This window comes from Merops nubicus, unplaced genomic scaffold (assembly GCF_000691845.1).
Source record: "Merops nubicus isolate BGI_N331 unplaced genomic scaffold, ASM69184v1 scaffold2162, whole genome shotgun sequence".
In the NCBI taxonomy this organism is placed as follows: Eukaryota; Metazoa; Chordata; class Aves; order Coraciiformes; family Meropidae; genus Merops; species Merops nubicus.
In genome coordinates this window covers 22,122-37,112 of record NW_008595480.1, presented here as the reverse complement: position 1 = coordinate 37,112, position 14,991 = coordinate 22,122, and the positions used below count along the sequence as shown (strand labels likewise).

General features: G+C 40.8%; 1 protein-coding gene across 1 annotated transcript in view; it reads left to right on the top strand.

The window, feature by feature from the left end:
* Positions 1-5,442: 5,442 nt before the first annotated feature.
* LOC103768887 (pleckstrin homology domain-containing family G member 1-like) overlaps positions 5,443-14,991 on the top strand; it is a gene marked incomplete at both ends in the record, with an annotated part of 26,729 nt that continues 17,180 nt past the window's right edge. Inside the window, one exon of the mRNA XM_008936050.1 lies at positions 5,443-5,981. Within this exon, the coding sequence (XP_008934298.1) occupies positions 5,443-5,981 (539 nt within the window). The remainder of the gene's footprint in view (positions 5,982-14,991) is intronic.

Below are 14,991 nucleotides of genomic sequence, written 5' to 3'. Positions count from 1 at the left end.
AGTAAGAGCTTCTCATTTTACCTGAGTGCCCAATGAGGTAATTCAGGAACAGCTGAAGGCAGAGCCTGTGCCTCTTCTCTGCCGCGCAGGTAGGTCATGGGTTGTTCAGAGAGGACTGGAAAAATAGAGAGGACTTGTCCGTCCTGGGCGCAAGGAGCCAGAAACATTCCTCAGTGGTGAGATACTGTCGCAGAGGGTTTTCCCTCGCAATAATGTTCTCAGACATCAGTGTGCTTGGTTGTGACAGAGGCTCTTCTGCTTTAAATGTTGTGCCGGGGGTGGGGGAGATAAGGGGGTGGCAGTAGTTTGACAGAGTCACATCAATTGGTGACTTTTTCTCTCATCGTAAGATTTCTTATAAATGGGATTTCTGTTGCTCAAAGGTCAGTTAAAGTACTTGGCAGCGTATTGTTCGTGACAGTTCAGAGTGAACTTGTAATATCTAGAGATCTAGTTCTGCAAATATTCTAGCTGTCCAGTAGGATTTTGTTCACAGAGGGTGTTAGTTTTAGAAATTGTGTGTGTTCACATGCAGAATTTATAATGAAAATTCTGCTGACCTTCACTTGAGCAATATTCAGAGCGGGGGATATGAGGAATGTATTTAGGATCATGTTGGGATTCTTGCAGTGAATGTGTTTTAATCTTTCTCAGTCAGGCAGCTGTATGACATTTATTTTTCTCAATTCCAGTGCTGCATTTGAATTTGATACTGAATGTAGAAATTGTTCTTACTTGTGTGTCTTGCTTAACTGTATTTACAGTATAAATGCTTTGTTTGAAATGTGAAAATATCTCAAGGAAAATAAAGGAAAACATTCTTGTAGTCTCATCACTTTTATGTAGCTTGACTTCCAGAGGATGTGAAGCCTGTAATTTCTGGTAATCTTGACGTTGTAGATAATATCTGAGGTGCTCTTTTTCATGCCAGGGGAGAGGCAGGAACAATACTTACTATGAATATAAATTGGCTTGTGAGTTTTTAGTCATGCAGTATCTCTTAAAATGTCATGTGCAGTAAACAACTTGGAGGAATAAACGCTTATATTTAGATAGGACTTGAGGATCTTAAATAGAAAATTTACTTAAACCATTTTATCTCTCATTGTATGCTAATGCTCCAGAGTAGCCAAAGCTGCAGAGATAATGGAAAACCATTTATCATTACCATGAATATATTTACAGGAAGGAGTTATTTGTTAAAGAAAAGTAAGTGAAAGAAGAAATGTATGCATTTCTGATGAGGACTTGTCTGTGACTGCAGGCTGAAAACATGAGGTATGCTGAGACGGTTGCTTTGCCTGTGTGTTCAGTGTTGTAACGAGTATCACAGTTGCCTGTTGGGGTGAAACATGGGTGTTTCTTCCCTTCTGCTTCTGTAGAGTAGGGGCATGTAACGTGTTCTCGCTGGGGAGCGTTCTGGGGTGGTTCCATGCCAGTGTGTGTGTGTGATGGGGGAGCAGGGAGGCCTGCAAAGGCTGGGGAGGGGGAGAGGCTAACTGAATTCATGCAGAGGCACAAACAAGAAATGACCTTGTTCGGGGAGCGTGTTTCCTTGTGAGTAGGGACAAGTAGTAATTATCCTCCTTTCAGTGCTGCACTAACAAGTAATTACTGTTACTCCTTAATTAAAGTATGCAAATTGAAGATTTCAGTTTTTTTGTTATCCCCAGACGGAGTTAAATACCGTTATTCACAATGCACAAAAGTTCTCAATATTATCTTGGTTGGTCATTGAAAAGGTTCAGTAAACAAAGGAACACCTAACAAAAAAAGCAGTGAACCAGGCTAGACGTGGGTCAGGGCATACAAGACTTGCTGAGGGCGTATGCTTCTGCAGGGGGCTGGGGTACCCACAGTTTCAGCCTGAGATGTGGTGAATGCACTGACTTGGCGGTGCTGCTGCTGAAACTGGTGGCTGGGGAGGGAAGGGTCTTGTAAAGCAGTACTACAGGGTATGGGAGAAATGAACTTGCTTTTTATAGTAAGTTTGTCAAAGAGAAAAATTTGTAAGAGGTTACAGGGTTTGCAAAGGCAGCCGGTTCATTGTGATACATAGGGAGCAGTCTTGGGGGAGGCTGCTTCGTCTCTCCCGCACTCTCGTTAACTCACTTGTGAATTTTTCACTGGGTGGTCGGCACAGACCCTAGGTCGCTGGCGCAAGATTGAAGTTACTTTGTGGTAGAACTGTGCCAGAGCTCTGAAAAGCCAAATGCGGACCCAGACATGAGAACAGAGGATGGGCACATGGCTGTGGCAATGAACTAGATTCAGCTGCTGCCTATTCTGATCTATTTGTGAGTGCACAAATCATCTAAAGTACCTGTTCCTGATTTCAACAGTGGAAGTAATGCTACCTAGTCTCAGAGGGGTTCCTGAAGATAGACCTGTGAAGCCTTGAGAGCTTTACAAATCCTGTGTTATTGGGAAAGGCTGTGGGTTTGTAACAGCTCTCTGTAGCTGAGGTAGAAGTTGCAGCTGGGTAGAGCCAGGGCTTGTCTCCTGATTTCCATGGGCAGGGTTCACAGTGTTTGGTACAGGACTTGCCAGCTAAGGAGAGGAAACTGTTTCCTGGTTTTGTGCCGTGCTGAAATCCCCAGTCCTGTGTGTCCTGCCTTTCTGCTGGGTTCACCAGCTGCTGAGGAGCCTACTTGCTGCTCTGCAGGAGCGCTGGGCTTTGAGGCCTTCTCTGTGGACCCCAAGAAACTTGTTTCACTGGTCAGAGATGTAATGGGCAAATTTTAGCAAAAACTCTCCTCAGAGAAGCCAAATGATGAATTTACACCTGGCTGAGAAAGGAGTAAGAATGAAGTAAAAAGTAACTTTTGATGCTAGCGGTCAGGATGAGGCTTTAAGAACTAAACAGACCAAGATTTTGAAGTAGCAAATAGTTTACTTGGTGTAACTTATGTAGAAGCATACAGGAATATAAATTGATATAAAAAATGGAGGAGCTTGAGCCAATTGTGTTGCATGCAGTTAATTAGCCATGGCTAGCATGTGCTTGGGTTAGGAATACAGGTGTTAAAGAACCCATTTTAACTGTTACAACTACTCCTTGTTAATTTTTAATAAGCAATGACATTGTCATTAAACAAGAAAATAAGGGATTTTTTGTTTGTTTTTCTAAGACACGTTAAGATCTCCCAGTAGTTCTGGCTACAAGTATGTCTTATGAAAAAACTACTTTTTAACATTTATTCTGACTCAAATTTCATTTACGTGAACAGTGCTGTTTGCTTTTGTGTTTTTGGTTTTATTATTATTTTTTTGTATTAATGAGCCTGGCAATGTTTGTGAAGCAAATACGATATAGTAATGCCTTCAGGTGATCTGAGAGGCAGAGCGCGTATCAGTGAAACAGGAAGAAAAGAGCATGGGGTAATGGAATGCCACAGGGACCCTTTATTTCCCCACTAAGTGTGACTAATCAGGTGTTTCTTTGTCATGTAATTTTAGTAAAATAACGTGGAGTAAGTTAGTGGAAGGGTATCTCTGTTATCTTGTGTATCCTGTGCATTTTTCAAGGGGTTTACATCTGCACAGCAACATTGTACTTTCTAACTGAATATGAAAAATTATCCAAAGCTGATAACAAAAATACATTCTTCCTTATCAAAAACACATACTTTCTTATCACAAGCAATAGGAAGGCAAACATCTTTGTCTATACTGCTTTAGAAACGAGAGAACTTCACTGCATTCTTCAGTTTTAAATATTTTCCCAGTTTATTGCTTTATATTTTCTTTTGGAGTTTGTACTTGATGTGGTTTATTCAGGAAGGGTTAGAAAATACATTGCTGTAAAACCCGTAGAAGTTGGCACAAAGAAAGGCTATAGATTATCAAACTTCAAGGTAAATCCAGGGGTCCAGAGGTGCCAGCTTAGGTTTTTAAACTAATGGCAAATTTCTGACCCATGTAATGAGCAAATTACACTTGGTGTTAATCCCATGTGTTACCTTCAGGACAATACTTCTCTTTAACTGAAAGCTAATACCATCATCACTGAAATGGCAGTATAAATTACTCATGTACAAATAATATCTTTTGCATTCAAGACAGACCAAATAAATCAAATGTTCTTTTGTAGCCTATTATTTTTGTTTGGTTTGGATTGATTTTTTTTTAAATTTTACTTTTAAATACTAGTGTTTGATTTTGAAAAATGAGACAGTGGCTTTTTGCTTTGAATGTTTCTGCTTGTAATTGCATAGCAAGTCTGGCTCAGTTTAAGAAGGGCCACCTTAAAGGTTGGGCGGGTTTCATGTGCAGCTTACTGGCTTTATGGTTTCTTTACTGAAACTGCTGCTTAGAGCTGTAATTGCCAGTATGATTTTTGAAAAATGAGGTTGTCACTGGAGTAAAATAAGAACTGAGCTGCTGCTGTGTGTGTAGCTTCAGTATTACTTTCCTCCTAAATTGTCACAGGTTTCCCTTTTTCACAGGACAGACATTCTGAAATGCTTTGAGTTGGAGGTGAGATTTTTTTGGATGGACAATTTTTAATGAAAAAAACCCTTGAAGTATTGAATTTACCTGCAGCTGTTTTTGCAGATTCTCCTGGTGCATCACACACAACTTGGCCAGAGAGAAATCTGTGTTGTGTTGTGAACAGCGTCCTGCAGAGCATTATGGCAACAAAAAGAAAGTAGAATTGAAACGATGACAGGAAGGCACACGTCTTATTTTGTTGTTGCACTGATTTGAAAAACAGCTTTGGATCAGTTCAGCAGAGGCTGATATTCTGACTTAAACTGAACAGTTTTAGACTATTTTCCCAGTAGAAAACGAACTATTCGGCAGCACTCGTTCCTCTGTGTACTTTTTTTCAGGAGCTACATTATTTTCGTTGAGAAATCATTCTGGTTTTAGTGTTTTTGTACAAGCCACAGAGCTGGGAACTGATAACTGCTTTTAGTTTTTGACTATTGACCTTACAGTATTCAAAACGAAAGATACTGTCTGGTATCACTGTGTGATTCTTGAGTTTCTTAAAGCCTCCAAATCAGGGTCAGTGCTCAACTTGAAGATAGCAGAGACTGTTCCTGACATAGGATTTTTTTTGACCTTATGGATAAATCTTAGTGGTTTACTTCTCTCCTGTGCTGAGCCTGCACAGTGCATGTGCTAGCACCAAGCCCAGCACACTGGCACAAGAAGGACATGCTGGAGACATGTATGTGAGCAGGAGGTATGCAGTGCCTATGCAGTAGCCTCCAGTGGGGGATCCTCACCACCTAAAAAGCATTAGAGCCACAGTGACCACCAAATCACATTGTTCTGGTTGTCTTTTAGTTAAAATAGAGTTGTGACAGTTCTGTGTGCAAAAAGCTTTAAAAGTATTTGTTGACAATTTTTGTATTATGTGGACCAACAACAATAAACTCACTTCTTCTGTTTTTTTTTTTTTTTTTTTTTTTTTTTTTTTTTTTTTTTCAGATGACTTCCACTTACCTCTTGATGTTTTACCAGCTGTGACAGACACCCTTGACTCCAAGACGAAAGGGGAAGATTTGCACAAGGAGAGCAGACCTTACCGCTACTGCGAAAAAAAAACCATGGACCTGTCAGACAGTGACCGTCCCGTCAGCTTTAGCTCCACTTCTTCCTCTGCTTCCTCCAGGGACAGCCACTGCTCCTTTGGGAGCAGAACGACCTTGGTTTCAAACAGCCACTTGGGTTTGTTCAACCCAGATAAAGAAACAGGTGCCATCAAACTAGAACTGGTCCCAGCCATGCGATTTTCCAGCAACAAACCACACAAAAACTCCCATGTGGAGCAAGAGGATCCTGAAGAAAGCCTTGAAAAAAGGCTAAGCATGCCAAGGAAAGCAGAACCGAAAGGAGCAAGCAAAAACTGTGCAATGTCCCTTGTCACAGAGCCCACCAGTCCCAAGCTCCTCTATGTAGACAGAGTCGTCCAAGAGATTCTGGAGACAGAGAGGATGTATGTGCAAGATCTAAAAAGTATTGTGAAGGTAGGAGTCTTGGTTAGGATAGTGTTAATTGTTCCATAATGCCCTTTTTTTTTTTTTTTAACATTGATTTCACAGCAGGACAGATGGACATGACAATGGAATTGGCATTTGCTAGTCTTTATAAATTAGTGTAAAGTCATTATTCTTGCATGTTTCTAGTTTTTATTTGATTAGATAAATCTAAGATGCTACTGTGTGTTCATTAAGAAATAATAGGAAGGAAAAAAACCCTTCTGCAGTTGGCAGGAGTGAACAAAGAGTGGGAAACTCTTTGTGGTAATGTTTATTTACAAAAAAAAAAAATGCAATGCTCTGTTTCCTAGAATGTATAGCAAGAATCAAACAGCAGACAGCTTGCTTGCCCCTTTAAATGCTTTCTTTGAAAGGTCTCACTTATTGATTTCTTTCTCCCTACCAAATCCTAGTCCTGCAAGTTCTTTCCTGCCTTTTTCCTTCCATTTCATGCAGTTCACATCTGCAGTCTCTTCACTTCATGCCATTAGCCTGCAGTATTGAATATGGCATGTGTATTTGCTGGAAAATCCTATTGCTTGGCTGTTACATGAAGGAATTACCTTTTCTTTAACACTAATTCTGAGTGATTCTAATAAATGCATGTAGCATTCATTAGCAGCAGTGAAGTTTTTAGCCAATCCTCAGATGAACAGTATTGTTCATTTCCCCTTTCTGGTACAGGGAAAAATATGGATGAGCCTTTTCTGTGGATTGTTCTGCTCACTCTGTGTACTTGTGACTGTGCCATCAGAATCACATTCTTTTGTGGTTTTGACAATGACTGTTAAGTCCCTTTGCTATTGTTTGTAGTCTGCATACTTAACTCACATGTGTATGACTATCTGCAAAGAAGGATTTCCTGGGAAGTGCATGTTTAATGCGCTGTTTGTAGAATATATATAGCTTTAAGTAGCTGTATGAGGTCATCTGCAAAAGGAAGTATCAGTCAGTTGAAGACACCCTCCTCACCCACAGTTCCAGTCTGCTTGGTCCTCCAAGCAATGAGACAGAAAAAAAACACTAAGGCTTTGATGACGCCAATGCACATCATGATTAAACACCCCCACCCCCTAGGGTTCTCACAAAGATTACTTTTTCTGCAAAATTTTATTGGTTTCTGTAGCTGCTGCTGTTTCTCTACATTCAGCTGTTGCCTAAGTTTCATTTTGGAGTGTTTAAGATTGTCATATGCTACAGAAGCAGCTTCCATGCATAGTCACTGATCACTAGGCATGACCTCTGTGGTTTTGGGAACCTTAACTTTCACTCCTCCTCCTATGCAGTAAACTGTACAACTTGAGAAACTAGAAACTTATCATTAAAGTCTTGAAACAGATTTTCCCTTTACGAGTAGAAAGGCCAACAAGTGCTTGCTGGAAATACATTAAGCATCACTACAGTAGATGTAAATATGGCAAATACTCTTGAAGTTATAAAAACTGGAGAAATCTACCTGTGAAGTAACCAATTTCCTACAGCAACTAATAAATAATGCATGTTGAAAGCTTTGTGTGGCAATAGACAGCCTCTTTGAGAGAGGGTGTGGTTGGCAGTGGGCCTTTTCTTAGGTGTTGAGGATCTGAGGGCTTCCGAGGAGCTCCTTCCCAAATGATGACAGTGGGGAACCAGCTACCTCAGGCTGTGCATGTTCTTTGCTTGGTCTTAGGAGAGGGCCGTGTGACTGGAAGCACGTTACAGAGGAGCCCGTTTTACGTGTTTGTCAGGATTCTTTTCTCTGCAGGTTACCTTAGCAATGCTGCAGTGATTTACCTAACCAAAGGTGGTGGTTGTGAGAAGGGTGGGAAGACTCCACAGACATCTGCAGGAGTGTTGCAGCTTTACCTTAAATTTTATTATTGGTGACTTGAGGGCATTCAGTGTGGCAGCCAACTGACTGGTGCTGAACCAAACTAAGATGAAGGGAAGCAGCTTGACCTGTCTTGTTTTCCAGAGAAACATGGGTCAAATTTTGGCAGCTGGTTAGGAACTGGAATGAGAATGGAAAAAGATGATCTGGGGGAGAGTCAAAGGATGACTGCTGTCCAAGAAGCACGTGGGAACTGAAGAGATACATGAAAGTGGGAGCTGGTGAAGGAAAGCATAAGCAAATGAACCAGTGCTAAGTGAAGAGAGAAAACAATACAAGGAAATGAAAGAAAACCCAGGAAATGGAAAGTTGAGGAGATATGAACTTGGTTAGAAGTGGAGCTCCCTAGCAAGTTTTGCAGCTGAGTGCAACACAGGCAGCTTATATACACAGACTAAAAATAGTGAGAAGGTTTTTTTGTTTTGGCAGAGGTGGGTGAGAGGGAGGAAGAGAAGCAGAGCAGCCCAGGTACAAAGAGCTAAAAAGCTCAAGAGATAGCAGGCTCAGGATGGCATAAGAACAAAAAGGGAGACATAAACAGGTAGTTTTAGTCACCCTCTGTCCCCAGCTGAGAACTGTCAGTACAGATCTAGTCTACTGCTTTTTGTCCCCTGGTAGTGGGGTTTTTGATGATGCTACCTACCTTCTCTGTAGACAATGGAAACCTGTGTAAAAAGATCATGTTCTTACTTTTGTTTCCAGCACTTTAAAATGAGTTCTAGAGCTAGAACTGAGAAGGTGTCAAAACTTGCATCCATGAATCTACTCTCTAAATTTCTGTTGTAAAGGAAAGCACGTTTGCCTGTGATGCAGTCAGACTTTGGGGGGTGAGATGGAGGGTGTTGGTGTTTTGTTTGTTTCTTTTTAGGTTTTTGGAAGGATTTTTTTATTATTTGGGGGATTTGGTAGGGGTGTTTTGTTGGCTGTGGTTTTGTTGGGTGGGTTCATTTTTTTTTTGTGTTTAATATATCCACTCTCTTTCCCATCATCCAGGTCATTAATGACTGGACCCAGTATTAAGCCCTGGGTATGCCACTAGTTACAGGCCTCCAACTAGATTTTGTGTCTTTGATTGCCACCCTCAGGGCATGTCCATTCAGCCAATTTTTAATCTACCTCACTGTCTACTTATCCAACCATTACTTTATTGGCTCATCTATGGGGATCTTATGGGAGACAGTGTCAAGAGTCTTTCTGAAGTCAAGGTAGAAAATATCCACTGCTCTCCACTCATCTACCCAGCCAGTCATTTCATCATATCACTTACCAGAGTGGTCAACTTCCCCTTGGCAAATCCATGCTGACTATTCCTGATTATCTTCTTGTCTTTCGTGCGGTTTCAGTGTCCTTCAACTGGTTTCCAATATTAATTGTACACAAATGTAAAGAACATACACATCTGTACACAAATGACCCACTAACATGGATGGTGTGAAACTTCATGTAGGATCCTGGTACTACTCATCTTACTCAAAGTCATCTCATTAAGAGCCTAGCATAGTATTTTGGGCAGTGTCCTTTCAGGCTGTAATCTATAGAACATGTAGAGTTATCATGCTTGACATAAAAGGCTATGGAAGGAATAGAGGAAAACAGAATTTCACATGTTTTGATGCCATTATTGACCAAATTCTGTTAGGTCATTAATAAGTAAATAAATAAAAATAAACTAAAAAGGCATAACTTCTATTGGCTTTTGGGTATCTGGGTGATCTTTGTTCTTAACAGTGCTAAAATGCTAGACAGAGGTTGAAATTGACTTCATAAGGCATGGCTAATGTGATCTTTAACTCATGCTGTAGACCTGCTGAGGTTCTCAAGCTTTCTTTTAAATTGCTGATAAGAAGTATTTCATGGGCCTAGGATGAGTGAGAGGAGGCCATACAGCACTACTTGGCTCCCTTTGCCCCAGGATATGTTTTAAAAACAACTGCTTATCTAGCCAGCACAGCCATTTTGTCTGTGACCTGAAAGAACAGTTGAATTATGATTGTTTTGAGGCATGCTGCTGTGATTCTTGCACAGGCAAGCATTGTAACAGAGATAGAGTGAACTTTTCCATTGTTTGGTATGTTTTATCAGATCATCTGTTAAGTATAATTAAAATTTTGAATGAATACAGCTTGAAGCGTGTTCTGGGCAAGTTTGTGATGAGAAATAGGATACTTCTGCTTCCTGCTTGTGGCATGCTGACAGGTGTACTGTCCAGGGCAGAATCAGTAGACCTTCTCCTCCTTAGGACCCAGCCTGACTTTTTAAGTAGCAATTTAGTCAGAATAACCATATATTTCTATTAGAGTAAATTACTAAAGTAACTTCCCCCCCCAGTAGAATGCTGTCCCTGAGTTTATAATAAAAATGTCTTTTGCTCTTGCAGTTGATAGGAGTCAGGAGCCCATATTGAAAATTTATACAAATGTTTGCAACTGTAGAAAAAATGTCCTTTGCAAAATTAAGGAATACTAAAAATGCACTGTCACAGTGCAAGCTTCTGTCATGTTACATTAAATACACTCTCATGGTGATAACAGCCCATTGAGAACATCTAGATCCACAACATGAACCTCAGCCATTTGATGTAAGAACTCCTATCAGTAAATTAATATCAATAAAAAGCCATTGGCATCTCTACAGTAACTAGAGGGGAATGAAGCACGCGTTGTCAGTCCATTTCAACAAATATGTCACAACGTAAATGGAGGGGAAACTTCAGGAGTCTTGAACCCCATCTGAAATCTGGGAGAATTCTTTCATGTGAAAGAGTTCCTCTACCCTTTCACTCCAAATGTGCCATTTTTAAACCATCCCTACTGGACTACTTGAAGTCATTCTCCCATTTCCTCTCCAGATACTTGTCCCCTGCCCCTCTTTTTATTTAAGATTCCTCATTCAAGCCTTTTTTACCTTTAAAGTCTCATTCTCCTCTGTGCAGTCTTCTGATGTCAGTATCCCCACCTTTCTGTTCTAAGTCTTCTCTCAGTAAATCCCATCCTCATCCCCTGCCAGTCCATATTGTCTCATTTCATCATATGATTCATCCCTTTAGTCTCTCTTTCCAATATTTGTTGTGTTTGCTGACTCCAGATCTCTCTACATGTCTCTTGGCAAGTCTAAAGACATTCTCTTTAATAACTTGTCACAGTTTTCTGCCAGGTCTGTTGTAGTTCTCCCTACATACCTTGGGTTTTTTTGTTCAGCTTGTTTTTTCTTAAATTTTCATTACCATTCCTCATTTTTATGCCCTCAATTTCTGCTCATCTTCTGGTGTCCATGAAGCTATGTTCCCATTTTTTCCTTCCCATCTTTCTGTAGGACTCCTCTGTGTCTTTTCTCCCCTGGAACTGCACAGCAGGCTTCTCCACATTGCGCAAGATTTGCAGAGAGTCACCAAGACACAGGAACAACCTTTTCGCAGCTCGTGCTTTAGGAGTGTTCTGCCAATGACCAGGGCCAACAAAAAAGATAGCACCAGCAGGAAGAGAATCCAATACTCAAACTGTATTGTATACAAAAACGTTATGATATAAATGACTGCCAGGGGTACAAACAGGTCAACCAGCTCGTACATGATCGATGCCACCCCCAACAATCCCACAAAAGATGTGACTCTGCCCAAAACAGGTGGTACAAACAGAGACCCGAGGTTGCCCACAGTTGGCATGGGAAACAGGCAGACCAGCCAGTTAAATACATAAGAGAAAGGTGCCCACATGGTGACTCTCACCTGATCAGCCCATGCTCACAAAGGTCTAAACAGACCAGGGCCCAGCTCCAGGGAGAGTCAGGAGGTCTGCCCTGAACCAGGAAGCTCTGGGGAGTGCACTCCACAGACAGACACTCCTGACTCCCTGCAAGTGGTCCCGGCTTTTATCCCCAAGCAGACACCTGACCTTTGTCAACTCAATGCGGGACCCCTGGGGCTCATTTCCCTTCTGGCTCTCCCTGCAGGGCCGGCCGCACCCTGGGGGGAAGCTATAAGGCAAACTCACCACCTCTTTATGAAGGGCTGTGGGAATCACCCATATGTCAACCTTAATTCAGGGCTCAGGGTTCAGACCCCAGCATTTCAAGGAGAGCAATCTGAACCAGATCTGACTGGTAGCATCCAAGAATGGCAGTTGTGGGTTAAGACCTTGTGAAGCCTGAGCTGAAACACGCGAAGGACTGTTGCTAAAAGTTCCTGTTGGGGATATGTGAATTTGAGGGGTTTCTTCCCCTTCCTCTCCTCCACACCCACCATCTCCCTAAAATGGTCAAATATGTGGAGATTTGGACAAAGACAGCAAAAGGCATATACTTGGAAGCAAAGTCTTCATTATGCTCTAGCCTGCTACTGCCCATCCTTGAGATGTGAGGGTATGATTCATGTCCCTGCTAGTTAGCCTGGAGGTGCTTGTCTCCTCAGGGCAAAGGTCACCAAAATTTTTCAACACAAGCAAAGGAAAAAAAAGAGTGTTCTTTCTCAAAAAGGCCTTAGGGAATGCTTTGGCTGAAATCTTCTAAAACAACTCAGTGGGGAGGCAGGATTCTGGCATGGAAAACTTCATCCAAGATGATCAGGTCTGGTCTCAAGTTATATACCCTAGGGTGAGGTAAGTGGGAGAAGCCCTGTAGGTGAAAGTTTTGGATATTTGCAGTAAATATGTGTTGTGGCATCAATGCTTAAGGGGAGCCCTTCATGAGAGACACTTGGTATCTGAGTTTTATTATTTCCTGTCTCCCAGTGCTGAGGTTAGAGGATGTCTCTTTCTACATTTCAGGCAGTTATTTAAAAAGACGACTCTGAAGACTGCGTGTGCACATTGTCACTTCCTGTGGTGTGTTAGTAAAAGCATAGCTGCTTGTGCATTGAGTTTTCAGATAGTCTTTTCCACGAGAAAATTAATTCCTTCTAGGTTCAAAAGATGGGAATTCCAGTATAGCTAAGGCATCCCAGAATGCTTGTTCCCACATTATACTGAATTTCTGTTTCCAACCTCTTTTTCTATGGCTGCTAGCCTATATGCCTGAGGAAGATACATTCAGATTGCACTTGAAGATGCTACTTTAGGAGATAGCTCTGTTTCAGGGTCCAGAATTCCAGCACCTGCCAACAATAAGCTGTATGATTAGCAGAGATGCTGATTTTTTGGCACTGCTGTTATCATCAGAGTGTATTGATTTTTTATCACTTTTATTTCTCTCAATACAGGGAGCAGTGATGTGTGCTCTCACAAGTAACATTTTTTCTCCAGTGCATTAAGGCCAGAGGTTAAGATGCTGTATCAGTAACTATAAAGCTGTGGAGCAATACCTGAGCTTCACACAGACACTGAAAGTTTGCAAGTCTAGTCTGTATGATAGATTGCTGACATAATCTATTTAGTTGTCTTAAATCTTCAGCACAGAAGAGAGAACATAGATGATGTGTGCATGTTTTTTAGGCAAATTACTTTTAATTTCCTTATGAACACAATGATGACTTAGAAACAGGCTCTCCTCTCTAGGGCCAACTGCAGAACCCGTCTCATACAAAGAGGAAAAGATGCTTAGTTTGGATGTAAAGTAAAACATAGATATTGAATGTGAGATTATTCCTTCTTGGAGATTTGTTTTGTTAAGATATTAAAAAGCAGTTACAAGCAGGTTAGCACACATTCTGTGCTTTCTGACTAGGGACCATTCTTTATGCATGTAGAAAATTTGGATGACCAATTTAAATTACCTGCAAAGCAAATGTTGATATCATGACAGTGATAAGTTTGCCTATGATTAATATGTGATGCACTTTTGAGCTCATGAACTTTTGCACTGCGTCTTGTTCTCATCCATTAAGGAAGCTCTGTCAAATTGTAATTGACCACCTCAGGGAAGGCATTGGCTTAAAAGCAAGGAACATGTTTCTCTGTTAATATTTAGATATGATAGCAAAAGAAAATTGTGCTTGAGGATCTCTGTACATACCTAAGAGGCCTTCTTGAAGTCCATGAAGTTTAAACAGAGTTACAGTATAAATTGGAACAGAAGAATGTTCCACTTAAAAAATCTGTAATAAATTTGGAAGCAACTGTATTGGAGAATGTTAGTGTTTTGTATTGTTCATGGAGTTGCTGTTAAAAAATCAGGACCATAATCCATTAGAGGTATTTAGGAACACCACTGGCTATGTTGCCAAACAGGCATAAACAGCTGTTCTGGTTTTTCTTAAAGAAATACCTAAAGCAAAGCAGGTTCTTTCATTCTTTCTTCTGATGCAGTAGGACTGTTCCGTTTTCCCTGTGGACTTCTTGCTTCCTGGATGTGAGCCATATTAAGCATCCTAAAGCAACCTAAAATGATGGAAGTATACACAAACTGTTGCTCATGTTTGTGTCTTAAATAGTTTTATATGAGGTTGTTCCTGAAACTCCAAAGATCTTGAATGAAAGTATTTTGCCAGCTATGGATGCTTTTTTTTTTCATGTACCCTCTAGTGAAACCATAACAAAAGCAGAAACAAACCCAAAAACGTTTTTTTGGGGGGGCACAGGAGAAGAATTCTGGGTTTTGGAAAATAATGTTTTGTAGCTATACAACAGAAATATACTGTGTTGCAAACAAGCAGAAGTAAGGTAGCAAACTACATATGTGGTGAAAGGCAACGGCTTATGTTGTGGCATGAAAAGGGAACTGTTTGTAAACTAACCTCACAGGAGGAACACAAAGCCAGGGTTAAATATACTGATGTGTGCTTTTTCTTATCTGCATCATCGGCACTTCAGTCTTATTTCTGCTGGTAACATTCATAAATTTCTTTCATTCAGCAAGTTCCCAAGTATTTGAAAGACACTGAAAAAAGTGTCAGCACTGCCTTTTGTTTCTTCCACCTTTACTTTGCATATAGTTCTTATCTTATAGCTAGATTGTAGAAACATGTTGGGACAGGGACCGTCTTTGTCAGGTGATTGCAGAGCTTTGCCCTATGGATGAGACTGCATACATTAAGACTGCACAAATATATATAGCCATAACTTTGTGTTTGTTTTAAGGTCAGCTCTGTGTTTGGACAGCCTGAAAGAGTGAGTTATACTGCAGTAATAAATGAGCTGTTTATAAATGTCCAATGAGCCTTTCTCAAACTCTGGGTGGGAGACAAGCTGCAGGAATGGG